Raw genomic sequence first — 27,105 nt, 5'->3', positions numbered from 1 at the left:
TCAGGGATAACCCACTACCCCAGAAATCACACTTTGAAACTTGCTGCTAAACATTGCTTCCTACCCTTGCCCACTAAATGCTAGAATTATCTTCTCAATAAATAAAGGTTCCAGCAAGAATACTAGACACACATTGGCAACAGAGTCTGGCTTGATAGGTTCCTCTGCCAATTTCTCTCCTTGGGGTGATCATAACTGCAAGATTTTCCCAAATCTAGTGGTTTTGCTTCCGAGTAACTTTTGCAGAATGGTCAGCATAAATGGTTCAGCACATATTAAGCTGTCTCTGATGTGTTGTCTCTAATTTTCCCTTGTTATAGGATGCCAGAAAAGCATGTGCAGATGCCACTCTGGCCCAGGTAAGTACTCATTTCAGATGCTCACATTTTATTTGCAAAAAATCTACATAAGGAAAATGTAAATACAGAAAGTTTTGTGTGTGTGTAAAATTATGAACAATATCTTAATTCTTCCTATAGTCTAGTCTTGGCAACATTAGCTTCCTTTGACTCTTTGCATGGTGTGATTTTTTTGATTACACACAGATCCTGCTGCTTATGCATGGCGAACTACTGCCAGTAGTAGGATCAAGTAGTACTTTCCTTGGTAGGTCACTGAGTTCCTTTCCCTGATTTTTTTTTTTTTTTTTTTTTTTAAATACAAGTATTATACAGATGGATTTATAATTTGAAGGACCCTCACATTGGAGCAACCTGGAAGGCCATTTATAAAGAAACCTTTGCCAGGAGCTATTGTTCCAGATGTGTTTTCAATCAGATTTTACCTTTCACCACCCAGTTTAATCCCTTTTGCTTGAACTGGGAGTAATAATCCTGTGTCTGATATCAGTTTGTTGCTGTGGAAGTGAGTAATGCTACAAATACAGTGCTACAACTTCAGCACTGCAGCATCAAGCAAGAGAGAGGTAGTGAGCAAGAGGCCTTCTTTCAGCATTTAAATTACTGGGGACATTTTTATATGTGACAAAGAGAGTTGCCCATAAATGTAAAATAAATGTGCTAAGTTTAATATCTAAAATATTTCCCATGTGCAAAAGTCTCTAAAAAGCTACTGTATTTGTACAAGGGATGGGCATTGTGTAGGAATTTTAAATCTGGCCCGATCTGTTAGTTTGAACGTTAATTTGTCTGGGCAGTTTTCAAAATGAAGCAGAGTTCTTTACTCAAATGTTTCTGCTAAATAATTTTTTTAGGTGGAGACAGGACAAGTATGCAGACGTTACCTGTAAAATGGAGTTATAAACTGGTTTGGATTCACTAATGTGTGTTCGTTTGTTCCGTATATTACTGGAAATGTGCTATGTGCTATTTTTTGAGTGAGCGCTTTGCTCCAGGCCAGAGACACTATTTATATTAAATGTAATGGTATAACAACAATGTATTGATTTCTTCCTCACTTTGCTACTCACTTACTCATTCCAGAATACACTTTTATGCTTTAAAAGTTAGATAAAATGTTAATATTCTCTTTTGAAAATCTTCTGTTCAAAAGGCAGTTTATGCTAGATCTAAATTGGGAGTTTATCTTCAAAATGTTAGGTGCAGTTAAAGCCTCAGATACAAACACCCCATCTTCCCAGCCTCTTTAAAAACAGAAAGCTGCGTTATTCTGTTGAATGCATCTCTATTGTTGGGGGGGCAGGGGGGGACGCAGCGGGAACCCTCTGCCACAAATTGTAGTAACCTTAAAACTAGAGGCTTCAGAAGATAGAAACTGAACATAATCCTGCCCCGGGTTCTGAGAGTTTCTAATGCATGCAGTTGTTTCCCACTGGGCCTGGATAACATGCATGTTCTTCCAGAGTAATATTGTGCAATTGTATTTAGCTAGGGCTTTGCCTACAATGCTCAGATAAAGAGCTGGGCCTGGGGAAGAATAGTAAATGAGAGAATGACCAAGCAAATACTGCATAGCACTAACATATTTCTTAGTCAATTTGTTTGTCTAAATCTGAACATGTCCAAAATGTGTGCGTTGAATCCTTTGGTTTTCTGCAATAGACTACTATAAGTGTTTCTGCATTAATAAGTATCTGAATATTCTGTGAGTAAGATAAATGCAGAATCTAAGGTCTATAATAACTTGTTTATTTAGATCACAGCCAACATTGATCCAGTGGGTCGAATTCAGATGCGTACTAGAAGAACATTGAGGGGGCACTTGGCTAAAATTTATGCAATGCACTGGGGGACTGATTCCAGGTGAGTGTCACTGGCACAGAAGGATAATCTTTTGGGTTTCATTAAGATCTTGTGGAAAAGTTCAATTTGGTTTTTCATACAGTATGGTTAGAAATTCAGTCCCATCATTTCAGGTCATGCCTATAATCCATCTGAAGTCCTTTCCGCTAGAAGTGGAATTTTAAAATACCAGAGCTCTTTTTGAGGAGCAGGGGATCTTGGATGCAGGTGGGGGTGGTTACTTCATTTGAAGTTGCATAACCTTTGCTTCTATTCTGGTACTAAGAGAATTTAGCAATAGTAAATGTCACTTTTTTTCCCTTTTAATCTCCGTATTTTTGTCATCATAAGCTAAATTCAGATACAAAATATCAACCCCTTCTTGCCTGAAAAATACTGTTGTCAATGATTTAGAGGAAGCATTTTAAAATAGGCACTTATTTTTTTCTGAGGATATTAGTCCTTCTGTGATTTCCAGACAATTAAAAAATGGATGCTAACGGTATCCCTGTCGATGACAACTATAATGTGTAGTTTTATAAGAATCTTAAAGCACGCACCCCGGTGAATTGTCCATCTTAAAATGAGTGGACATGGTATTCCTTCATTGTAGGAATAGGTGAATTAGCTTCTTTTTAATCTTGTAAATATGTGAATTAATCTGGTCAAAGCAAGTACATTTCTAATCAACAGAAATTACTGAAGGGAGCCTTGTTAATCTAATGAGGGTGATCTTGTTAATTCAGTCTTAAGTACAGAGCTTGTTTACACAAGATTGATAAGCAGTTCTATTCTTAAGTAACTTAAAATCCTAGGTCTGTTTATACAGTAGAACCTCAGAGTTACAAACACTTTGGGAATGGAGGTTGTTCATAACTCTCAACAAAATGTTATGGTTCTTTCAAAAGTTTACAACTGAACATTGACTTTGAAACTTTACTATACAGAAGAAAAATGTTGCTTTTAACCATCTTAATTTAAATGAAGCAAACGCAGAAACCGTTTTCTTACCTTGTCAAAATCTTTTTTAAATGTTCCCTTTATTTTTTTTAAGTAGTTTGTTTAATACTGTTCTATACTGTATTTGCTTTTTGTTTGTTTGTTTACTTATTTTGTCTCTGCTGCTACCTGACTGCGTAGTTCCAAATGAAGTGTGTGTGTGTGTGTGTGTGTGACTGGTCAGTTCCTAACTCTGGTATTCATAACTCTGAAGTTCTACTGTATACCTAGTGCAAAAGTAGCAAAGTGCTTAGTTGTGGGGTGGAGGGGGGAGATATAGAGGAAAATATTTTTAAAGGAGTGGTACTTGTTTTTATTTTCAGTTTCTGAATTGCTCAGGGTTGGCAGAGCAACAGATAAACACAGTGTAACAGTTTCATTTGAAGTTTCATACGTTTTGTAGAATCTCATTTTATTTCATAGGAGTACTATATTAGCTTGTCATAAGTATATAGTTTCCAATGTTGCAAATGATATGGCATATTAGGGTTGCCAACTTCATAAAATTTAAAAACCGGACACTCCAGTTGGAGTGCTGGGACCTCCCCCACTTGGGTCAGGAGGGTCTCACCTGTGGAGCTAGGGCTGGGAGCTACAGCCATCTGACACAGGTAGAAGGCAGCCACAGAGTAGGGGCTGGTGTGGGTGATGACCCAGTGTCTCCCCCCACCTGCAGTAACTTAAGCATTTTTAGCAATAGGATTGTGTTGTACAACTAGAGCAAAGCCAGCTAGAGGAAACACCAAATTAGTTCTGATGTCACAATAAAGATCATAGATCTCTGTTTTGTCCTATTTTTATCTAACATTCTTTCTTTCAAAAAGTGAAGGTGGTCAGATATTTTTGTAACTTTTATAAAAACAAAGTTGTGTTTTTTTTTAAATTTTCCTTTCAAATATATTATACAACAACCTAAGAGATCTGTGAACAAGACTTTACATACATCTTCTGGTTGAAGTGATCTCACACAAACATAATATCAGCACTCCTTAACAGGTATATAGCCTTAAAGCTACGTGTCTACAATAGTCTCATCTTTATAGAGTACATCCATGATGGTGGTTTCGCAGAGCTATATTGTTGAAGGCAGTTCAGCACTTACCTCACTGTCAGCTTAAACCCAGTGCATTTTAGTTTTGCATTTTATGAACACTAAATTCATTCAGATTTCTAAAAAGAAATCTGACTTCAAACAATCTCCATCCCACTGCATTTTCTCCCTTTCCAATCAGTCTGTTTATACAGTTTTCAGGAAATAACTCTGACTGTTAGCATATTTAGAAAGTCATGTAGGAAACAGACACCACTACTCACGATACTTACATTTTAAGTTCCAGGCAAAGCTGTTTTCACTAGAGACAATTGACACATGATGCATCCCCTCCAAGTTCTGAAACAGCTTTATCCTTTTTTAGGAGGCGCCGATACCCCTAACAATAAAGGAGAGATTCAAAAGATTACTATGCAGTAGGAATGTTTTACTGATTATGCTGTCATTTGAAGGGACATAATTAAGTTGAAAATCTGAAAATTGTTGTTTGTGTTACCATAAATAGATGTAAGTAACACCTGAGATTACTAAAATGGAAAGGTCAGAGAAAACTATCTCCTTTTTCTGTTAGTTTTAGTGTGAAGATTTGTAACAAATTTCAGGGCATGCTACTTGAAATGGAATCTGTTGGAAACAAAGCTTTTGAAATTAGTGACATTTAAATGAAATTTTAATTAAGTGCTAGAAGCGTTCAGTACTGTACAGATACATGGTTCCTGCCCTGCGGAAGTAGAAGGCTCAAAAGTGTATGACATGAAGTTTTAATATATAGATAAATCAGGTAATACTGTTATCCGCAGAAGGTAAGTGTAGTATTTATCAGCAAACTCAATTTTAAGGGGAGCTGACTAGAGCTTATTTTCATTAAATTGGATTAAAAGTTCAAAACTCAGACTCAAGTGACGCAACTATGTTTTACCTGTGCACAGTAGAGTAGCCTAACGCAGCCACAACTCTTTCTCAGAGACTCATTGACTTTAAGGTCAGACAGGAGCGTCATGATCATCTAGTCTGATCTCCTGCACATTGCAGGCCACAGAACCTTGCCCACCCACTCCTGTAATAGACCTATGACCACTGTCCAAATTACTGAAGTCCTCAAATCATGATTTAAAGATTTCAAGTTAGAGAATTTGCCATTTAAACCTGCAAGTGACCCATGTTTTATGGTTTCAGAGTAACAGCCGTGTTAGTCTGTATTCGCAAAAAGAAAAGGAGTACTTGTGGCACCTTAGAGACTAACCAATTTATTTGAGCATACGCTTTTGTGAGCTACAGCTCACTTCATCGGATGCATACTGTGGAAAGTGTAGAAGATGTTTTTATACACACACAGCCTGAAAAAATACCTCCCCCCCACCCCACTGTCCTGCTGGTAATAGCTTATCTAAAGTGATCACTCTCCTTACAATGTGTATGATAACCTGGATTTGTGCTGGAAATGGCCCAACTTGATTATCATACACATTGTAAGGAGAGTGATCACTTTAGATAAGCTATTACCAGCAGGAGAGTGGGTTTGTGGAAGGGGGGGGGAAAGAAAACCTGGATTTCTGCTGGAAATGGCCCAACTTGATTTTCTTTCCCCCCCCCCTTCCACAAACCCACTCTCCTGTTGGTAATAGCTTATCTAAAGTGACCACTCTCCTTACAATGTGTATGATAATCAAGGTGGGCCATTTCCAGCACAAATCCAGGGTTTAACAAGAACATCTGGGGCGGGTAGGAAAAAACAAGGGGAAATAGGTTACCTTGCATAATGACTTAGCCACTCCCGTGCAGGGTAAGTCGAAAAACTCCCAGGGTCTGTGCCAATCTGACCTCAGGGAAAATTCCTTCCTGACTCAAAATATGGCAGTCAGTTAGACCCTGAGCATGTATTGTAGAAACGCGTAAAAGCCCCAATTAAGGATAAGGCACTGTGTACACACAGTATGAAAGTCCTTAACCCCAAATTTGTAATTGTACTGTTTAAATTAGCCCTTGTATTGACACCATAATCTGAAAAATAGAGCAGTCAGATTTGTGAATAGACGATCTAATAGCAAGCTCAGAGTAGTGTGTTTGGTTAGGTGATTTGTCATAGCCAGGCACTGGATTTTAAATGAATGTATCTTTAAAAGGAGAGACTTGGCTTGAGATGTGGACCCTTCTCACGACTGTGTGTGTTTAAAATAAACAATTAAATATGACACTTTTCACAAGGGCCTCTTAGGATAGTAGCAGCTTTGAAAGTTAGAAAACTACCGGTATTCTGTTACACTAGTGATAGGTATTATCACACAGTACTTGTGTGTTGAAACTTGGACTTTTCACTTGAATTAGGTTTGCACATACAGATATTAAGATGGAAATTGAAATGATGTGGTGCTTTGGCACAATACTTTGAACCTTTTAAGATGAATAGCCAAACTCTTAGCCCCAGTAATAAGTCAGAAAGAAAATGTGTAAGGTCAGGACTCAGAGCATGAAATATTACATATCTGAACTCTATTTTATATCTGCTTCCCTAATACAGAAAAAGGCACTCTCAGCTGTTTTTGTCTGATTGTTCCTGCAATCTGAACCTTTTTTGTTCTTGGCGTTAGAAAAGCTGTTCTTTAAAAAATAAAAGAAGCCTGGAAACAAAAGCTCATATTTTAAACTAGACCAAGAATACCACTCTGACAAAATGGTGTATTTCAGTCTGTCTCCATTGAGAGGGGAGAGATTCCCCTGCCCCAAAAGGAAACAAAAGAAAACCACCCCTTCCTTCCCTGCACTCTACCCTTCTATGCAGAGTACTTCTCTGTAAACTAAATTTTCTGTTGGCCTGGGTTTTAACTCTACTCAGACACTGGATTTTATTTATTTTTATGTATTTATTGGCTTTCATCCTGAAACAACCTTTTTTACCATGTGTTAGAATAAGCAGAAATTGGGAAGATGGGTCCAAATAATTAGCTGGGTCTGCCTATTTTAAGTGTGCCTATCACTGTGATTTCCAAGGTTTCGAAGGGATCAAGAGACATCACTGCTGTTTAGGGATTATTTTCGCTACTTCTCCTTCTCCTGATTTGTGCATCTGTAGATCATCCGCTGGGGAGGGTGGGAAGAAGAATTCTCAGGTCCTTTTCCCAGACTCCTTTAATAAGGAAGGTCTGCAGAAGACAATGCAAAGTATGTGGAAACAAGATGAACTTCTGAGAATAACTGGGAAGCAGTTAAAATAGGCTTTTACTAATAACTCTGTGTGCGTTTTCTCAACCCCCACCCTCAGAATCTTTTGACAATCAGAAAAAAGTGAACTTCTTGCTGTCTTTGGGAGAGGAAAAATTGTTTTAAAAAAAATAAAATAAAAATACCATGCTTGGGGAAAGGAAGGCATAAAGCGGTAGGTGACTTTTCCAAAAGTCAGTGGTAGTCAGGCATGGAACCCAGATCTCCTGACTTCCTATCTTGTGATTTAACCACATAACATTGCAACAACTATTGAGTTGCTTTGTTGTTAACTGCTGTAATATTTAACACTTAACATGAAGTGCATCTGCTCTTGTTTCTATGAGGCACGTTATTTAAAAGAATACTGATGTTGCATTGTACTTTTTTAAAGCATTCATGTAAACATCTTAGTAGTTATGATAACATTTCATTTGAAACTAATTGGCTTTGTTTTCTCCATATTTGCCTGCAATGATTGTTTTTGTTCGTTCTTATTTTCTCTCCAGGCTTCTAGTTAGTGCCTCCCAGGATGGCAAACTTATCATCTGGGATAGCTACACCACAAACAAGGTGAGAGTAATTGACATACTGCTGCTTAATTAAAATTTGACTGAAAATACAAGGGAGAGGAATATTGTTTACCTACCTTGGCTCTTAAAGGGATACAACCAAAACTTAGTTTAGGCCTAACACCTGACCTCTAAAATTATGATTTTAAACAATGTGGTTAGAGACCTAGCTACTGTCTGTCTGTATAACATACATACATACATATACATATATATATATATACACACATTAATTATATATAAAATATGTTTACCCAGCTTCCGAGAAACTAAAAATATTTCATTGTTCAGTGAGTGTATTTTTGCTTCGCTGCTGCAGGAGCAGCTGTCATCAGAGGGAGTAGAAGTTAATTAGCAAACGTTTCCCAGAAATGTGCGATGTGAGACAAAGCACAGCCATACTAGTTGGGGCTCTGTAATAAAGCAGAGAATTACAAGAATGCAGGTAAGAGACTGGTCTCTTTCTGGCTGTAGTAACATGACATGAAAAAGGGTTACAGAAGGTTTATGGTCACATGGCTGTGGTTGGTGTCCAGTGGCTACTGTTATGAGCTCTCCAATAAATTCCATGAAGGATGAAAAAACAATACTTGTAAATTATTACAAAACTGGTTGTGGAGAACTTAAAATAAAAATTTTCAGCAGGTAAATGGCAGTTAAATAAGCAGAAGTGTTGTTTTTAATTGAAAAAGACAGTGCAGAAATAGGAAATAAAATACTTCTACAGTGATTTCCATATTAGGATTTCAATATTCTTGAAAACATTAATTAACACTCAACATCCCTTGAAAACAGCGACTTGCATCCCTATTTTAGAATTGGGAAAACTGAATCACAGAGATGTTGCTACTTGATTAAGGTCACACAGGAAGTCTTTGGTAGAGTCAGAAATAGAATTCTTTATCAAGTGCTCTAGTTACAAGTACATCATCCCCCTGAAACAAGATCCACTCAGTGAAAGAAAGACTTTCCAATCCAGGAAATTTGAGGGCATCTTCTTATTACTAGAAAGTTTTTGATTAATAGTTGAATAGCTTACACCTGAAAACAGTTTGTCTATAGCTGAAAACAGGTTGTCTAAAAATATTCTAGCACCACATTATGGCTAAGCAGTGCTCATTGCAATTATGCTGTGCACGATGTTAGTAGTAATAAAGAATGCGATCGTAAATGTGTTCTATCCTAGGGATGAGATTTGAACAACCATCTTGAGGCATTTTATTAGCTTCATGGTAGAAGATACATGTTTTGCAATTAGTTGGCTGTATTTTTAGCACAGAGCATTACTCTGCTATTTGTACTTTTATATCACACCCATTACCGCAGGATTTGTAATGGGTATAGATGGAGATTGTATGCACAGAGGGACAAACACCTTTCTAATCCCTAGTCAAGAAATATGAGGAAATCAGGGATATTTCACAGAGCCTCATAATAGATATAACAACATGATCCATCCCTCAAGGAGTTTACAAACTAACTTCAAACACAGTGCAACAAGAGGAATAATAAGACAGTAGGTCTGGATTAGAGAAGGAAGGACAGGGTTAGCATTAATAAGACTGTGGTTACTCAGCGAAGGCTAGTATATGGCATGTGGGAGCAAAAGGGGAGTTTGTTTAAATAGTGAAAGGCCTTGGTTTGCTAACTTGTTTGGTAAGTGTTGAAGTGGGTTTTAAGGCACGATTAAAAGAGGGTCAAAGTAAGTCTTTTTTTGCTGTTTGTTGTTCCTTCGTCATATATAATCCTGGAATCAACGTTTTTTTACCTACCATAAATTGAGCACCAGTGTGTTTTCTCAAGCTAAAACATAGTGCTCGATCTATAATCATAAAACCATTGACTAGCTCTTGTGGCTTTTCATAGCGCTACCTATTAAACTGGATTCTCTGCTAGAGTGCAACTCTGAAGTTTTAATTAAGATACTATTTGTTTTGACAAGTTAAATGCGCAAATTATTTCTGAAATAAGGTTGGCCCTTGGAGTACAAGGACTTTTCATCTTTTTCATTATTCTTCCTCCTGCTACCTTTAAAGAGAGAGTAGTGTAGTTACAGAGAAGATATAAATAAGAACTTCCTGATGGTCAATTGACTTAAAGATAAATTATGTATTCTGCCTCTGCTCCAGGTCCATGCCATTCCGCTGCGTTCATCGTGGGTGATGACCTGTGCATATGCCCCCTCTGGAAACTATGTGGCCTGTGGTGGTCTTGATAACATCTGTTCTATTTACAACCTGAAAACTCGTGAAGGAAATGTACGTGTCAGCCGTGAGCTGGCTGGTCACACAGGTGAGCATCAGTTCTGAAGGGTAAACTAGTTGTGAGCTGAATGCATGATGAATCGTGAACACTAGATATGGAAAAGATCCATTAGGTCATCTACTCAATCCTGCAATGCCAGAGGACTGGTTTCCTACAACATACAGTCCAGTCTTATTTGAAATGTCTCAAGCAATGAGGCTTCAATCATTTTCCTTGAAAGACTACTCCATAGACTAGTCTCGATCAAGACATTTTTCTTTAATATTAAACCAGAAAGTTAAGTATCATCGTGTGATCCCGTAGCTTTTGTGTCTACCTTTTTGCACCTTGTTAAATACGTTTTTCCCCCTTGTGTGTTCACTTTTCAAATAGGTGACATTCCCTCCTCCCGCGCCCCATGCCAAAATCAGTCATCACTTTGCCAATTTATACATCTTTAGTTTTTAATCTTTCTTCAAAAATTGTTCTTTGTTGCTCACAACCTTTGCAACACTTTAAACATTTAAATAATGAATATAATGGCTTCACCAATCTTTCTAACAGCTTCATAAATCTTTATTGCTCACGTCCCCAAATAGAGACAATGATCCTTTACAGAAAACATGTTGCCAAGTGCAGCATTGCCCAAATTGAAAATAATCAAATTCTTGTTATATGTAATAAATATTGTGGCAGAAAATGGGACAAAATTTTTTTCTTAAATACATGAGTCCCAACTTCTTACACTTTGTCCACAGTCTTAAATTATTCTTTATTTACCTCATTGTTGGTGCTGATTTATTAGAGAGGGCTCTTATTGTAAAACCATATCCTAGGAAGCTTAATGTAGTTTGGTCAAAATATTTAGTCTTTGGAAGGCATGAAGGGGAAGATTTAGTGATTACAAAAGGGAATTATTTCATTTTGCAACTCTTTTTTTCTTTATGGAAAGTAAAACTGCTACAGTATAGCATATCTGCTTAAAGCTTGGGGTTTTTTTGTTTTGTTTTGTTTTTTGTATCCAAGCTCTTTCCTGATATTGAAAGGACACTACATTTACAAACTCAAATTGGAGAGAGAAACCTAATTGGTCATGCATTTGTTTTATTGTGGAGTGCAATCAGATATCTCAAACTGGCTGCTGGTGCCAATTTTTATTTCTGTGAACTAGACAAGCTTGCTGGGTTTTCATTAGGTCCCAAAGATTTGAGGTCTGATTTTTCAGAGATGCTGCCCTTTTAACTTGTTGCCTTCACCTGGAGCTGTGGGGGCCGAGCACCTCCTGAAAATCAAGCCCATTGTTTCCAGTCTTGGTCTCTAAATTACCTTTGTTGTTCTGGAAGGCAGAAGTAATGTTCTTTGAGTTTCAATGTAAACCATGGTCTGTTTTTCAAGGTCTTCCTTTTTTTTTGCAGGTACTTACCCACATTCCACATGTTCAGTCATTGATACTGGATAATTCCTTTGGAGTCCCCAAAATTAATTACTTGGCTGCTCAGGGTACTGACATCTAAGAACCTCTGACCTGAACTTCAGATTTAAACCTCAGAATGACTTGTATCTTACTACTCTTGGAAGTCTGTAGAGATGTTTGGCTGGCCATAGAAATATCTGAAAGCCTTAAAAAATCCTTTTAATCTCTAAAAAGTAGGACTGTAGTGCCCAGTGTTCTAGGATCCACAGTGGCTCCTTTAAAGTGGCTCCGCCTCCAGAAGGAGGGCACAGAGCTAGTTTAACTGGATGCTTGGGAATTGCCCCTCAGCATTACGTTGGTGTAGGTTGTCCTACACTGCTGCCCTGTGCTGGAGGTAGAAGTGGACAGAAGGGAGGGAAAGTGGTCGGAGTACTCTGCACTACAGCTTCTTCTGGGGTTTCTCTAACCTACATCAGGGCCATGCCAGAATCCTGGAGACTACAGGGCTACATTTGGCCCTCCTGGGGTTCTCTCTCTTCAGAGGTGCAGCACAGAATCTGGCCCACTCTTTTTCATCAAAGTAACTAATGACTGTGATAACTAGAAATAAAAAGAAGTTAAACTGGATAATGAGCTATGATTGTGAGAACAAAGGGACCCATATAAGGGCTCCATTTTCCTTGAAATAAGAAGATCCACCAAGGCAGCTAAAAGCGGAGGGGATGAGCTCAGGATTTTTCTCTTCCCCCTCTACAGTCCAAGACCATTGTAACATCCCATATCACAGCAGAAGTTGAAATGGTAATTCATTAGAGTGACTTCTACCTGCTGAAGGAATGTGCGGTTGAGGAAAAGGAAAGGAAGCTGAAAGATTAATGGGAAGAAGTAGCCACTCAGAAATAGGATGTAAATTGGCTTGATATCTTCCTTGTTGAGGTCTGGGCTGGAACTTTGGTTCAAAGAGTGCCTGTGCTGATTCTGGACTGCACGTAACAGGACTCTGTTTATCTTAGATATTACATAGTGCCAGTCACTTCAGTAGCTATGTGCTTATAATCATAGTATGTGACATACTCAGTGTTACATCAGCAAGCCTTTGTTCACTTGCAGATTCAGTAATAATACACCCAGCAACCTGAGGGAGGGAATCAGCTTGTAATAAGTCATATCTGTCAAGGTTGGAACCCTGAAACTGTGTGTCATCTTTATGCTGCCTTTGTTTCTGTAAAGAACAAAATCCCAAGATGCAGCAAAACACAGTCTTCTTAGTCCAGAGGCTGCCAGCATGGCTCCGGAAAAACCTTTAACAGCTCTAAGAGGAAACATCAGGCGAGCTGTGTCTCTTGCTGGTTTTCTGCCTGATCAAGCCTCTGCCTATATATGTAAAGGGAACCCTCTGAAAACTGTTCATTGAAGGAAACCAAGGTTATTCATACATGTATCGTTATAATCAGGCAAACCTTCCAAAGCTTCTGTTTGTTGAAAAGAATAACTAAAATGTGTTAAACTATATTGTAGATGGCACTTAACTTCTTTTTATCTCTTGTGTTTCTTTCAAAGCATGGATTAGCTACCTGGTTCACTGGAATTGTGTACTCTGTCTGAAATAGAGAGATGTTGACTGACCACTAAAACAGATATTGAGTAGTTGCGATAACCAAGCACACCATGATCCATAAAATGTACTTTTCTTTAATATCTGTTGTAAAGAAAAATGGAACTAGCTGTCACATGCATTTTTGTTGGGTATCCATGATGCAGCTAATGTGCATGTCAAAATCCTAAAAAAAAAGATTTGAGCAATAAAAAGCCAAGAATATCTTTACAGTATATCTTAGCTGTTCAGTGGCCTCTTTTAGAGATGGGCCCTGTAAGTTAGTAAGATCACTAAAATGCAGTATGTGGGTTCATGGCAGGGTGAATATGGCCTCTACAGAGGGTGAAAGACTATACTATATTGTAGACGCCTAGAAAGGATGCATCAAAAGAGGTGATTGGTTTCATTTGTTAGTGTGAAATCTTAGAGAGTCAGTTTTAATTAACTGCTCTTCTAGTGCAGGGTTAAGCAGGACTGCTGCAATAAAGCTGTAATTGGGGGTGACATCTGGATCTGGACTTGGCAGTGAATGAGGACGGACACGGATGGATTTTAAGCAACAGGGTGCAACTCTGTTGTACTTAATGGAGAGGAGGGGCACTACCCTCCTAGTCACCTGTATTTTAAATGGTTCCAGTGCAGAGGTTACAGGGCTCCTCCCATATAACCCAGAACTCAGGGTAGACTTTCCTTGACCTACCCCTAGGACTCAGCTTGCTCTTCTGAATCTGACCACCACCCCCAGCGAAGGGTACAGATCGGACTAAAAGGTGGGGACCTTACTTAGGTCTCCCCCTATCCCATGAGCACAAGGCCACTCAGCAAAATCCCAGGTCTTTCACTTCTGGGAGCCATTCCTTTTAGCCTTCTAACTGCACTGGAAACTGGCTGAAAGTTGTAACAAACTAACATCCCTGCTACTACCAAGTACTACCATGAATTACTAAATCCTCTTCCTTGTTTAACCTGACCATGCATGGAGTATGCTCAGAGGAAGGTGAAAAAACCCACTAGGCCTATGCTAATTTGACAACAACACAAAGAAAAAAATTTCTTCCTCACCCCAAAGCAAGTGATCAGTAAGACCTGCAGCATCTGCAAAAACAGTTCTTTGAATGCTTGCTCATGTCCATTCCAATTAGGTGTGTGCGTGCCGCGTGCACAGTCGTCAGGGGAAAATCCTTCCAGCAGCACCCATCAGGTCGGCTGTGGAGCCCCCTGGAGTGGCGCCTTCATGGTGGTAATACAGGTTCCTGCCAACCCGCTGCCTCTTCAGTTCCTTTTTACCACCAGTGATAGTTGTTAGAACTGCCATCGCTTGCCTTTGCAAGTGCTTCCCCTAGTCCTTGTAGTTCAGTTTTCTGTAAATAGTTTCTAGTTTAAGATAAAAAGAAAAGGAGTACTTGTGGCACTTTAGAGACTAACCAATTAATTTGAGCATGAGCTTTTCATGCTCAAATAAATTGGTTAGTCTCTAAGGTGCCACAAGTACTCCTTTTCTTTTTGCGAATACAGACTAACACGGCTGTTACTCTGAAACCTAGTTTAAGATAGTTTCTTAACTAGGAGCCGGGGGTTTCTCCCCCTCCCCTGTTGGTCTCCCCTTTTGGGATGTGGGGCATGCCTTGGTCCCAAGGGTTTAAACCCTGTAGAACCTGCCACGAGCCCACGCCAATGGGCGACTTCCACGAATCTTGTCTCAAGTATCTGGGGGAGGCGCACCAAACAGAGTGGTGCAAGATTTGTAAAGAGTTCCGCCCAAGGACTAAAAAGGAACGGAACTTCAGGCTGAAACAGATCCTGTTGGAATCGGCCCTCCATCACCAGCCAGCTCCAGCTGTCAGGATCCGGCACTGAGCACCTCCATGCAGAGCGCTCCGGCCTCTGTAAGTGAAACGGGGCCAAGGAAGGATTCCTGGCTATAGAGACCCTTGGCACCAGTGCTCCCTAGCACTGAAGCCTGAGGAGGCAGTACAGCACCGCTCGCACTCTCTGGTGCCACATAAGCAGCACAAAAAGATGGACGGGGGCACTCACCCAGACTGAGTGCGGCCAGGTCAGACAGTACAACAAACAATTCAGGACCTGCCTTTTGCAGGCATGGGCCTTTTTGCAGAGCAGACAGACTCCAGGCTTCACAGCCTAAAGGATTCGTTGGCTGCATAGAAATCACTGGGGCTACATACCCCAGCTACCCAGCAAAATCATTTCAAACCTCAGCCCCTGCAGCGCTTCTGTCCTCCCCAGCCCAGGCAGGACTTCTCAAGGAAGCGGGGTAGGAATGGTAGGCATAAACCCAGCCCAGCCAAGGCCAGAGCTCATCAAGGCAGTTATCAGGCTCTTAGCAAGCCTTTTGAAGGTGTGCCCGAGGGCGATGCACTAGTCTACTCACTGGATCCTTCCCCCTGTTTTCTGAACCGTCTGTCCCACTTTTACTGTTCTTGGTCCCAGATAACCTCAGACCACTAAGTCCTTCGCACGGTAGAAATGGGATATTCTCTCTAATTCTGCTCCTCCCCTCCCTGCTACCCCCTTCCCTGTCCCTCTTCAAGGACCCTTCTCATGAGCATTTTCTCACGTAGGAGGTCCAAACACTCCTCGATGCGGGAGCTGTGGAGGAGGTTCCTCAGGAGCTTAGAGGCACCGTTTGAACCCCTGGTGACTTGTTCATTGCTCTACCTTTCATGGAAGGTGGCCTTCCTAGTCACTATTATATCAGCAAGGAGACTCTTGGAGCTTAAAGCCCTAACTTCCCATCCCCCTTATACCATTATTTTTATAAAGACAAGGTACAGCTTAGGCGTCATCCAGCCTTTCTCCCAAACTTGCATCCCTAAGCCTCACGCAGAAAGTACAGAAAAGGCTGCCCTCCTTGGACGTTCAAGACCATTTACACTGAATGTACAAGACCATTCCGTAAGTCGATCCAGTTGTTCGTGGCGGTTGCGGATAGAATGGAAGGCCTCCCAGTCTTGTCACAGAGAATTTCATCATGAATCATGTCCTGTATTGGGGCATGCTACGAGCTGGCAAAGGTTCCAGTCCCAGCACTAATGGCACGTTCCACAATAGCACAGGCCTCCTTAGCAGCATTCCTGGCCCAGGTCCCCATCCAGGAGATCTGCAGCGCGGCGATGTGGTCCTCAGTTCACACTTCATGCTATTACCCAGCACGCCAGGGACGATGCAGCATTTGGCAGAGTGGTGCTTCAATCAGCAATTCAATGAATTCCAACTCCACCTCCTAGTTAGGGCTTGAGAGTCATCTAATTGGAATGGATATGAGCAAGCACTTGAGGAAAAAACAGTTACTTACCTTCTGGTAACTCTTGTTTTTCAAGATTTGTTGCTCATGTCTATTCCAAGACTTGCCCGCCTTCCACTCTGTCAGAGTAGCCAGCAAGAAGGAACTGAAGAGGTGGCGGGTCGGCAGGAACCTATTTTCACTGCCATGAAGGCGCCACTCCAGGGGGTCCACACCTGATCAGACGGGTGGTGCTAGGGGAAAAAGCTCCCGACGACTGTGCATCCACCTAATTGGAATGGACATGAGCAACACATCTTGAAGAACAACAGTTACGAGAAGATGAGTAACCGTTTTTTTTTTAAAACTACAGTCATGGGGAAGGAGTGGGGAGTTTCCTGAAATAAAGCAAAAAGAGGCTCCCCGTAGTTTGAGCTAGGATTTAAATTAATGAAAAGGGAGAGCAAGGGATGAGTCAGCTCCCTTCCTTCTCTGGCTGGCTAATGAATGGGTAAAGCCTTGGGAGGAGGGGCCCCCCTGCATTCCTCAGGGAGTGCTCTCCCTCTTTCTGCTGGGGCTCTTCTAGTCACAGCTGGTCCCCAAGAGAGCAGCTTCCCCCCTAGAGGAGAGTTAGATTGATCCAAGTAATGTCATGAGGGTTTGTTGCCCTTGTGTATAAGGCCACCAGTTTCCTCTCTTCTTGTTGTCTTCGTACTTATGAAGCAAGATACATCTCTTCTCACACTCTCTTCTGCTTGGAATGTGAATCCTTATGATGCTCACAGCCCAGGTTGTCTCAAGTAAGACCTATGAGAATTTTCAATCCTAGTCTTATGTGAAAGACTATCATCTGTTCGTTTAGGTCTCTTCTTTTTTCTTTAACAACCAAATGGACTTTTTGTGTTTTCTAGTGTTTTACTCTTTGCTTGGATAAGCAGATCAGCAAACATCAGATTGCTGTAAGATTCAGTCTATAAATTAAAGTGGTCCTTAACCAATTACTGTGATCAGTACTACTTGTGGAATTTCTGACTATTCTTGATGGTTTCCTGTCTGAGTGTATCTACACTGCAGTCAGAGGTGTGACTGCAGCACATGTAGACATATTCTAGTTAGCTGTGTACCAGTGTCAATGAAGCCACAGTAGTAAAGGCTATATACAAGCCCACCTGGGGCCCAGGTTATGGTCTTGGACAGCTATCCTAGGCTGCTGCAGTTTCAGTGCTATTTTATCTTGCTAGATCAAAGCTATCTGAGTTATGTCTACATGTGCTGCAGTCACATCTCTGACTGCAGCGTAGACATTGCCCAGTATGTGCAGGAGATGCTTCGCTACGTGACCAACTCAATCTGAAAAGTAGACAGGAATTTGCGGCTTTGTTCAGCCATGTGTTACTTTTTGCAGGTTACTTGTCATGCTGCCGTTTCCTGGATGATAATCAAATTGTTACCAGCTCTGGAGACACCACTTGGTAAGCAGTGTTACCAACTGTAACATTTGTACTAATGGCTGCATATTCAAAAATATAGATAATATATTATGGGGGAACTTGTCATAACACTTAGTAATAGCAATAGTGTTAGTGCTGTATGAATCCTATGTAAGCAGTCTTTGGTGTAGAAATCTCATAAGACAGCCTGGATAAAAACCTCTAATGGCTTGCAATTTAGAGGAAATTGCAAATGGAAATACTGCTGTTAAGCTCTACAAACTATGCTTTTGAATACCCCCTTTTTAAATAAAATGCATTGGGTGTGTGAAGACCCAGACTTCGAATTTTTTCCTTTGCATTTGTCAGACCATAGGTTTTTCTTACCATTTAGGTACTGACAGACCTATGTGCTAAGTAATTTTCATCGTTGATGTTTTTTATTAACATCTCTGATAAAAAGAATGCAATATTTTTAAAATGTAAAACTCTTTACATATGGTCTATAAGAGCTCATTCAGAGCAATTATGGCTCACTGAGGAAAGAATTAAAGTTTTGACAATATGGATTTTGATACATTTTGGAGTTATAGCTTCAAACAAGTCTCCTGTACCAATGGTTAGTTATGGACCAGTGTCTGATCAGAAGAAATAGCTCCCACAGAATGGTAATGTCTGTTTAGTTGAGTCTTGTGTACTTTTTAAATATCCATTATCAAATTATTGGGGAGTGAACTTGATGTATACAGGCAGTAAAGAGTCACAATTAGTGCATGTTTTACAGTTGTTTTATGCCAGTGCCATTTTAAACCCCCCCAACATTTTGCACTTCTCTTTTGCACTCTGTTACTGATTCGTTGTTTCAAATTTTGAAGTCCATGATATATGTTCTTATTGGTGATAAGGTGGACTATGGATCCATAGACAATTGGTTGTCATGGGAAGAATAGGCTGAGTGAATTAATGACTTTTTTCCATTAAGCTCTGTAGTACTATTATAGAAAATAAATATTAAATATTGAATCACATTGGTAAAATTATTTTTATTTAAATCTGTAAGATTATGAATAGCTTTCAGAAAATCTTCTCAAAAAGTTAGCAGAAGTGAATTTTAAAGGAATATCACTGAACGTTTAACAAAACATTAATTACAAAACTAAAAAATAATCAGTCTTTGAAAAATGTTCTATTCTGTGGTCCACTGGCTTAATATAAACATAATGTTCTGTTGTAATTTGTATACTCCATAGTCCATTTTCAGAGATCAGCTAAAACACTTATAGGTGCTTTCTCCTATAGGAGTTGTCTGTAGTGCATTTGCTTCTAGAGGTTGTTATGCTCTAGTCTCACTAGCAAAGAAATCTTGTTTTTGTGGGCTGTACTTTTTATGTAGTTTTAGCTCTTCTGCCATAACCAACAAAAGAAAAAGCCCCTTTAGGTAACAGATCTATAGAATAAGGCTTAACAAGACTCAAGATGTTCAACAGATTCAGTCTGTGTTGTGTTTTCACTGAATTGTTACTTAAAATGGATTTAATTTTAATCCATCAGAACTGGAAAGGTAACACCAAAGTTAGCTCTATTTCTGGACTTGCACAGCATTTCTGTGCTGCTTGTAGTTTGGCCTGTTTAAATAACTGCTTAACCAATAAATACTCATTTTATCAAAAAATTCAATGTAAACAAAAAAATTCACTCACTGAATAAATAAATCTTAAAGAGAAAATAGTAGAACATCCACTAGGCAGCAGTCCTTACGGCAATTATTTTGAAGTCTTCCTAAGACATTCACTACGGTTATGTTGGTCCCGTAAGGACCCTCCTATTAAACGGCCTTCTTGAGTGGCTGCTTAAGATGGATGTTGATTGTACATGAATTTCTTTAATATTAACATGATTTTTCAAAATGGAATGGAAACCTTTTTAAATACACCAAAAATTGCTAAAGTGATGCTCTTTGTACTTGATTATATAGCTTTAGCAGGTTTTGACTGTTGCATTTAATAATTTTTCTAAGTCCAGGTAGGGTGTTGAGTACACAAATTCTGGCCTTTTCTTATGGCCTCGCTACTGGCAAGGGATTCCTTTTTGTCTTGTTCTTCTTTCTGCATATGCATTTCTGAAACACACATGGTTCATAATGAAAGCTGGTTCTATTAAGAAAAAACTTCTGCTTTTGTGCTGATGGTTCCCTTCATTTATGGAAGGAGGAAGCCAGTAGTCTCCTTCCTCTAAACCTGCACTCCCCTAGAATGGGGAACTAAAGAGGAGACTGACATGAAGGGCATGATGTTTTCTAGCTGCAAATGGATTTGGGCTGGAACACTAAGCAAAATTTCATATCCTAGTTGGAACTGACTACTGAAGGCTGATACAGAATTAATTACTGAACATATGGTTTACATAACCAGGGAACCTGAAAACAAGAAAACTGGCTTCTGCACTGGTTCTAAGCCAAAGCAGAATTCTACATTATGCTCACTTACTGGGAAAGAGAACAGACAAGTTAAATGCTTTCTTCTAAACATCTCTGGAAAGTCTGCTGCTTTTGTGGGTGATGCAGTCAGTATTTCATCCCCTTTTTATACTATGTGATTGTCACTGTGGTGATCTTACTGTCAATGGAAAAGTGGGGGCACTGACAGCCATGAGGCAACAGTGAATTATTCTGGCTGAATTATACACCCTCAAAAAGCCTCAAAAATGGAAACACTGACTCAACCTTAACTATAGCAGCAGTAGTGGGTGCTACTCTAAAGCAGCTCTATGCTAGTGTTAGAGCACTGCCATGTTACAGAACTCCATGTATCAACAATGGTGAACATTAGTCACTATGCTGTCTATATTGCTGGTAACCCAGCCAAGAAGCAGATCCTCTGTAACCAGAAATAATATGTGGCTCCATTTGAAAGTACTGGTGCCTTTTTAAGGCAAAGACTGAGAGTTTGTGTATGATATACTGAAATGTCTCAAAGGAGAGCATCTTCTTCCCACATACTTTGGGATTAATTTCCCCCTTTTAATTTTAAATACAAAAATTAAACCAGAGAAAACAAGTGACAAACCAGCCAAGTCCAGACTAACCAGCCCTGTCTGACACTGTCTGAACTTCTGGTAATGTACTGCGAGACTTACTTTAAAAAATCAGTTTTATTTGATGGTTCTAATTTTTGTCATTTTATCTCTCCCTCTGCCCTCCCCCCTTTTGTCAAGCGCCCTTTGGGATATTGAAACTGGCCAGCAGACGACCACCTTTACTGGACACACTGGGGATGTCATGAGTTTGTCCCTGGCTCCTGATGCCAGGTGTTTTGTTTCTGGTGCCTGTGATGCCTCTGCCAAACTGTGGGATGTTAGAGAAGGAATGTGTCGGCAAACATTCACTGGCCACGAGTCAGACATCAATGCCATCTGTGTGCGTATGAACTCTGAATTGGGGGAATGGGATTTAAATTCATGATGTATACTCTGCAGTCAGCTGTTAGAATTTAACACATAGTGGATCCTGTAGTATTACAGCATAGTTTTTCCAAAACACAGTGTTTTCCACATTTGACAAAACTACATTCAATTTGTTGTATTGCATAAAGTTTATTGCAGTACATGGCAATTTGTTAGGTGCTTAAATAGTATGTTACTAAAGTTTTGTTGATAGTAATACTTATTATTTCATCTTCAGAAGGCTTTAAAAACATTAGTGCCTCTGTGATGGAGCTAATGTACTTTTAGCTCCATTTTACAGATAGGGAAACATGCAGGCAAAGGGATGTGGCAAAGAACACAAAGAAAGTCAAACCAAGCCAGGAGTAGATCTTGAGTTCCTAGCTCCCAATTCTGGGCAGAAGACGATTGGCCTGCATGAGTGTTCCACGGTACCAAATGAAAGTGCAAAACATGCTAGATCATTATCTAAGATTTCATAGTAGCTGGCCAAATGGAAAAAGCCCTGTTCCCAAAAGCTGCAAAACACAAAGTATCTTATTCTATAATATCTTTGTTTTGTTTTAAAGTTCTTCCCAAATGGCAATGCATTTGCCACAGGCTCCGATGATGCCACATGCAGGCTCTTTGATCTTCGTGCTGACCAGGAGCTTATGGTTTATTCACATGACAACATCATCTGTGGCATCACTTCTGTAGCATTCTCCAAAAGCGGACGTCTCCTCTTAGCTGGTTATGATGACTTTAATTGCAACGTCTGGGACACACTGAAAGCTGATAGAGCAGGTAAATAGTTTGTGTGTTGGGTTTTAAATACTATCAGCTGCACCTAAAGGGGTGACCTATTGACAGTGCTTTATCAAACATTAGCACAGTGCTGTTAGCCTACTGTAATTAACTCAATAATGTGGTCTGCTGTGAGATCACCCCAGGTGAAGGTATTTTACTTGTGTTGTCAACATGCTGGTAGATTTGTAAATGTTAGTGAAGAATATGGGGTTTCTGAGAACAGAAAGTTACCCTCTGCAAACAGAACTCAGTAAAAGAATGACATCTGGGAAAATTAAATATATTTTTACCTTCAAAGAGCTTATTTTACACTTGGACTGTTTAAACGTATTTGACACTTTATGAAACACCTACTATTAATCACTTCATGTATGGAGGGTCTATAACTGTGTAATAGTTATATGAAGATAATTGTCATTAGTAATTCACTGAAACAATTCAGGTTAAGAGTTGGCTGCTATGCTGTACTGCAGTGCTTGAAGCTGTTTAGTATTCCTCTGAGAATTTGCACTGATTTTTAGGTAGTGTAAATGTCAAGCAGAGATTTGTAGCCACTGATTTATTACCTCAAAATTCTTCACATAGCAAACAGTTCTGGATAGTACTTCTTAAAAACTCGCCCTTTATTACCTCATCTTCCACATTTTCTAAAGCTGCCTTATTTGTGTATTTAATATGAAATGTGACTTTGCATGTTTTGGAAGAAGAAACTGTCAAAGGTCGGGGAGGATCTTATGCTATTGTTACCTTATCTCAGTAAGGGTATCAGTACGTATCTCGCTAACATGACACCTTATCTCTAAGGTATAGCTGGATAATGTGCGTTTGTGGCAGTATTTATAAAATGCATAATAAGAGAAAAGGAAAAAGAGGTTATGTAACTTTATTTAGGGGTATAATGAATGGGAGGAGATGGGTATTGAATTTACCAACCCAGCTAGTATAGATGCCATCAGTTCCTAAAATATAAACTAATTAGATATTAGAACAGGGAAAGTACAAATTATCATAAATGACCACAAAGTTTCTGCTTATGATTATAGAATGTACAGAGGAGGAACTAGATAGATTAATGGAGAAAGTATTTCTAATTCTTGGAACGAGCACAAGAACAAAAAGCTAGGTTCTGTTTAGCATCTGGAGAAAGGTAATAAACAAAAATTGGTACAAACCTGATCACGGCTGAGGGGGAGACTGTGCTCAGAATAGAGAAGACACCAGCAACAGAGACGTTCTGTGTGGTGTTAGTACCTTCATTGTAGTCTAACAGCAGTGCTCCCATGGCTTGCTTCTTCCCCTGCCTCTCCCAACAAATGTACCTTCTATCAGTGCAGTGCAGAAATTGGCACAGTAGTAGCTCAAAGTTCATCTGATGAGTAGAGCGGGTTACTTCACTTTTCAGTGCTGTTTATGATTTTAATTGTACCAGGAACGTATCTTTCAAATAAGTGTAACATGGTTATGCTGTCCAAATGCACCTTATTCAAGGTTTCCCCACAGTGGTTATTTACAGTTGAAATCTTGATTTACAGTTGATACTTGAGGCCAAAAAGAGACATGGAAATGAAAACAAATTGGTAGTCTGAAATAGCATATATTGATAGGCAGAGAATTTTCCTTTAATAAATGTGTTATCTTCCTTACTACTGGCTTTAAATCAAGTGCTGTAGAAATAAAGTAACTTGCTGTTCCACCAGAGAATGCGTTGAACAGATGAATACAAGGTGTTACTTGTTGCTTTTGGATTATCTGCAGGATTTCAGTTTGTAAATTATTGTATCTCCATGGTAGTGTTGCTCCCAACACTACAGTAATTTCTTGTGATAAACTATTAGGTGGGTGATCCAAGCAGATTAGGGAACTCTTAGTGACATGTTACTACACTTCATAGTTTTTCTGTTGGGGAAAACTATATTTGGTCCCTGATGACCGTTCTTTTCTTTGAAGCTGATTAAGAGGAAGCGATGAGTTCGCTGGCCTGTTGAAATGACTAATGCTAGTTCCATTTCCTGCTTTGATTTTATACTATACTAATGCAGTGTGATTTGTCTTCAGTGCCTGTTTACTAATGTACTAGGTTGTACTTTTGGTTGACTTTTAAGTAGGAAAAACTACTTTTCAGTCCCTATAGAATAAATTACCATGCCTCAGTACAAATCTGTTTCATTAGGGTAGTGTTTATCTTGGGAGTCCTGGATTCTGCAGTTTCCTGGTTTGTTGGGGTTGTTTTTTTGGGTGATAAGAGGCAGTGACTTTTGCATGTCCTTCCTGCAGGGAAAGTGGAAGGGTGAAAATAGATGCACCACCACAACTGATCTGTCTCCCACTCTCCCAGAAATCCTATTGGTTCCCTGCATAAATCTCACCGTAGAGGGATGTTGAATGGGAAAAGGAATCACCAGTGTGGTTAGAGTCCGAAGGAGAGCAGTACTTAATAAGGAGGAAGGGAGGACAGTCTGCAGATGTGTGCAATCAGTTGTTAGAATCCTAACATGCATTGACTCATCGGTCACAAAATTAACTGCTCAAGCTTCCTCGGGTACTTTGCTTGGGGTCTTGCTACATTAAATCTCAAAACTATAATCTCAGTTTTACACACTTCTAGTGTATCACACTACTTCTACAATGTGCCCTAGAAGAGTTCCGAGCCATTTCATCAGCAGTGACAGCAGGCTTCCTATATGGCACTATGAATTTTTAAAGATGCTATTAACCACTTGTACATTTTTCATGTGTCTGCTGCTCCAGAAATGCAGAATTCATTGTATTAAGAAGCCCACTGATTCAGATGGGAGACTCTCTAATACTTCTACAGTATTAGAACTAGAGCTGTAGTTCTACAGCTCCCTTACTTTTTTTTTTTTTAAAGTTTAAGTGTCTCTTTCAGTCCCTCTCAATGCAATTTTTCAAAATAACATATTGGTTGAATGGAAGCATCTTCCATAGTAGCAAATCTAATGAAGGTAGGTGGCCAGTCTTTGTTTGCCTTTTCGTAATACATGTGCTTGTAATCCCAAAAGGAGGGCTAGGGCTCATGCAAGATTAAGTGTGTTTAAGATGCTCCAGCCTAACTCTGCATTTTTTATAGTCTAGGGTTTTTTACAAGACAAATAACACTTATAAAACTGTAGGAGGGGAAGTAATTGAATTTAGCAGCAATGGACTAATAAATATAGAATTCAAAACTGCTTGGGGTGTGCTGTCAGAAGTATTTTGAGAAACTGGTGATGACTTTGTAATTGACGTGATTATTGAAGGTTATTCCTATCAAGTGAAAATCTTGTGGCTAACACACTTCATGTTAAAAGAAAAGGAGTACTTGTGGCACCTTAGAGACTAACCAATTTATTTGAGCATAAGCTTTCGTGAGCTACAGCTCACTTCATCAGATGCATACTGTGGAAAGTATGCATCTGATGAAGTGAGCTGTAGCTCACGAAAGCTTATGCTCAAATAAATTGGTTAGTCTCTAAGGTGCCACAAGTACTCCTTTTCTTTTTGCAAATACAGACTAACACGGCTGCTACTCCAAAACACTTCATGTTGTCATATTCTTCATTTGAGAATCCCTCACTGGGTACTACAATCATTTCCAAGTGAATACTGCCAAAAGTTTGGGGTAAAGAAAACTATCAAAATCAGATTTGTGTAAATATTAAACCAAGTTAATGTTCCATTCTTCTGATCACTAGAGTATCCAATACAAACACACAAGCCCTTATCATTGAGTTGCTTGAAATGAAGTATGTATTCATCAAGATTCTGTAATATGCGTGTGTATTTTGTTTAATTTCTAGGTGTCCTTGCTGGCCACGATAACCGTGTCAGTTGCTTAGGTGTGACTGACGATGGTATGGCAGTAGCAACAGGGTCATGGGATAGCTTCCTCAAGATCTGGAACTGAAGTCTGTAGGTATTTGGGAGGGTAGGGAAGAACATCCTTAATTATCTTGTTTATAATCTCATTTTTTCTCATTTCAAATGTACATTGCAACTGCTTTTATGCTACAAGCTCACAGTTTGGTTTAGAAAAGTAACTAATTTAAAACACTAGAAATAAGATTAACTTCTTGCAGTTTAACTCTGCCTTGTAAAATTCTACTTGCCAAGGGGAAGTAATTTTTTTTATAGGTATCATTGACTTTTTTCATTATCATCATGGTACAGGGTGGGTTAATGGCTTTCACATCTGGGCTGGTAAATATTATTAAATCTTTTGAAAACGGTGAAATAAAAATAATGGATGTAAATGTTGATGTGGGAAGATAGAGTAGAGGGTGTGGGAGAATAAACGGTTTTACCAGACACAGAAGTTAGTTCATCCAGCTTAGAACTTAATGTTAGTGTCCGAACGTAAGTTTTAACAAAACTTTTTGTGTGTCAGACAAGCAACGGACTCCACCGTGACTGGAAGACATTTCCAACGGTTGAAAACTAAAATGATAGCATATCCAATCCAACCATACTAACTTGGACCCCCCATTCTCCTCAAAACTTCAAAGGGCAAGATCTTTTACCGTCTCCTATTGCTGAAATGAAGAGCACAATTACTTTTCAAAGAAGAATTTCTGCAGTTGTAAGCAAATGAAATTGTGCATTCCGTTTGGGACCATTTTTTGTCTTGAGAATTTAAAAAAGAAACACTATCATAAAAGCATGACCAGAAAGTAAACTTGAGCATAATTGTGAAACAAACTTAACTTCACTGTAGTTTTCAAGTTAAAGTTGAGAACTTTGTTTTATCTCACACGGTTTCAAATTTTCAAGTCACGTTTGTAGAAGGATTTCATTTTTTTTTCCACATTTCCTTTTTAAATACATTTCTTTATGGTCAATAAATGAGTAAAACAAGGGAGTCCTAGCCCAGAGTGTCTGGGGTTGTTAATGCTGTAAATTTAGTCCCTACTTTTTTTTATTTCTGTCTA

At 39.3% G+C, this 27,105-nt stretch overlaps 1 protein-coding gene across 5 annotated transcripts in view; it reads left to right on the top strand.

Annotated features, from left to right (window-relative positions):
• GNB1 (G protein subunit beta 1) overlaps nt 1-26,087 on the top strand; it is an 83,821-nt gene extending 57,734 nt beyond the window's left edge. For all 5 annotated transcript variants that reach the window (XM_073316859.2, XM_073316857.2, XM_073316854.2 and 2 more), the window contains 8 exons: nt 321-359; nt 2,116-2,222; nt 7,959-8,022; nt 10,151-10,313; nt 17,926-17,992; nt 21,164-21,365; nt 21,961-22,177; nt 25,978-26,087. In XM_073316859.2, the coding sequence (XP_073172960.1) occupies nt 321-359; nt 2,116-2,222; nt 7,959-8,022; nt 10,151-10,313; nt 17,926-17,992; nt 21,164-21,365; nt 21,961-22,177; nt 25,978-26,084 (966 nt within the window). In that variant the 3' untranslated portion in view covers nt 26,085-26,087. The remainder of the gene's footprint in view (nt 1-320; nt 360-2,115; nt 2,223-7,958; nt 8,023-10,150; nt 10,314-17,925; nt 17,993-21,163; nt 21,366-21,960; nt 22,178-25,977) is intronic.
• Nucleotides 26,088-27,105: the final 1,018 nt, after the last annotated feature.

The sequence above is a fragment of the Lepidochelys kempii genome, chromosome 18, assembly GCF_965140285.1.
Source record: "Lepidochelys kempii isolate rLepKem1 chromosome 18, rLepKem1.hap1, whole genome shotgun sequence".
In the NCBI taxonomy this organism is placed as follows: domain Eukaryota; kingdom Metazoa; phylum Chordata; order Testudines; family Cheloniidae; genus Lepidochelys; species Lepidochelys kempii.
This window is presented reverse-complemented; position numbering and strand designations above follow the sequence as displayed.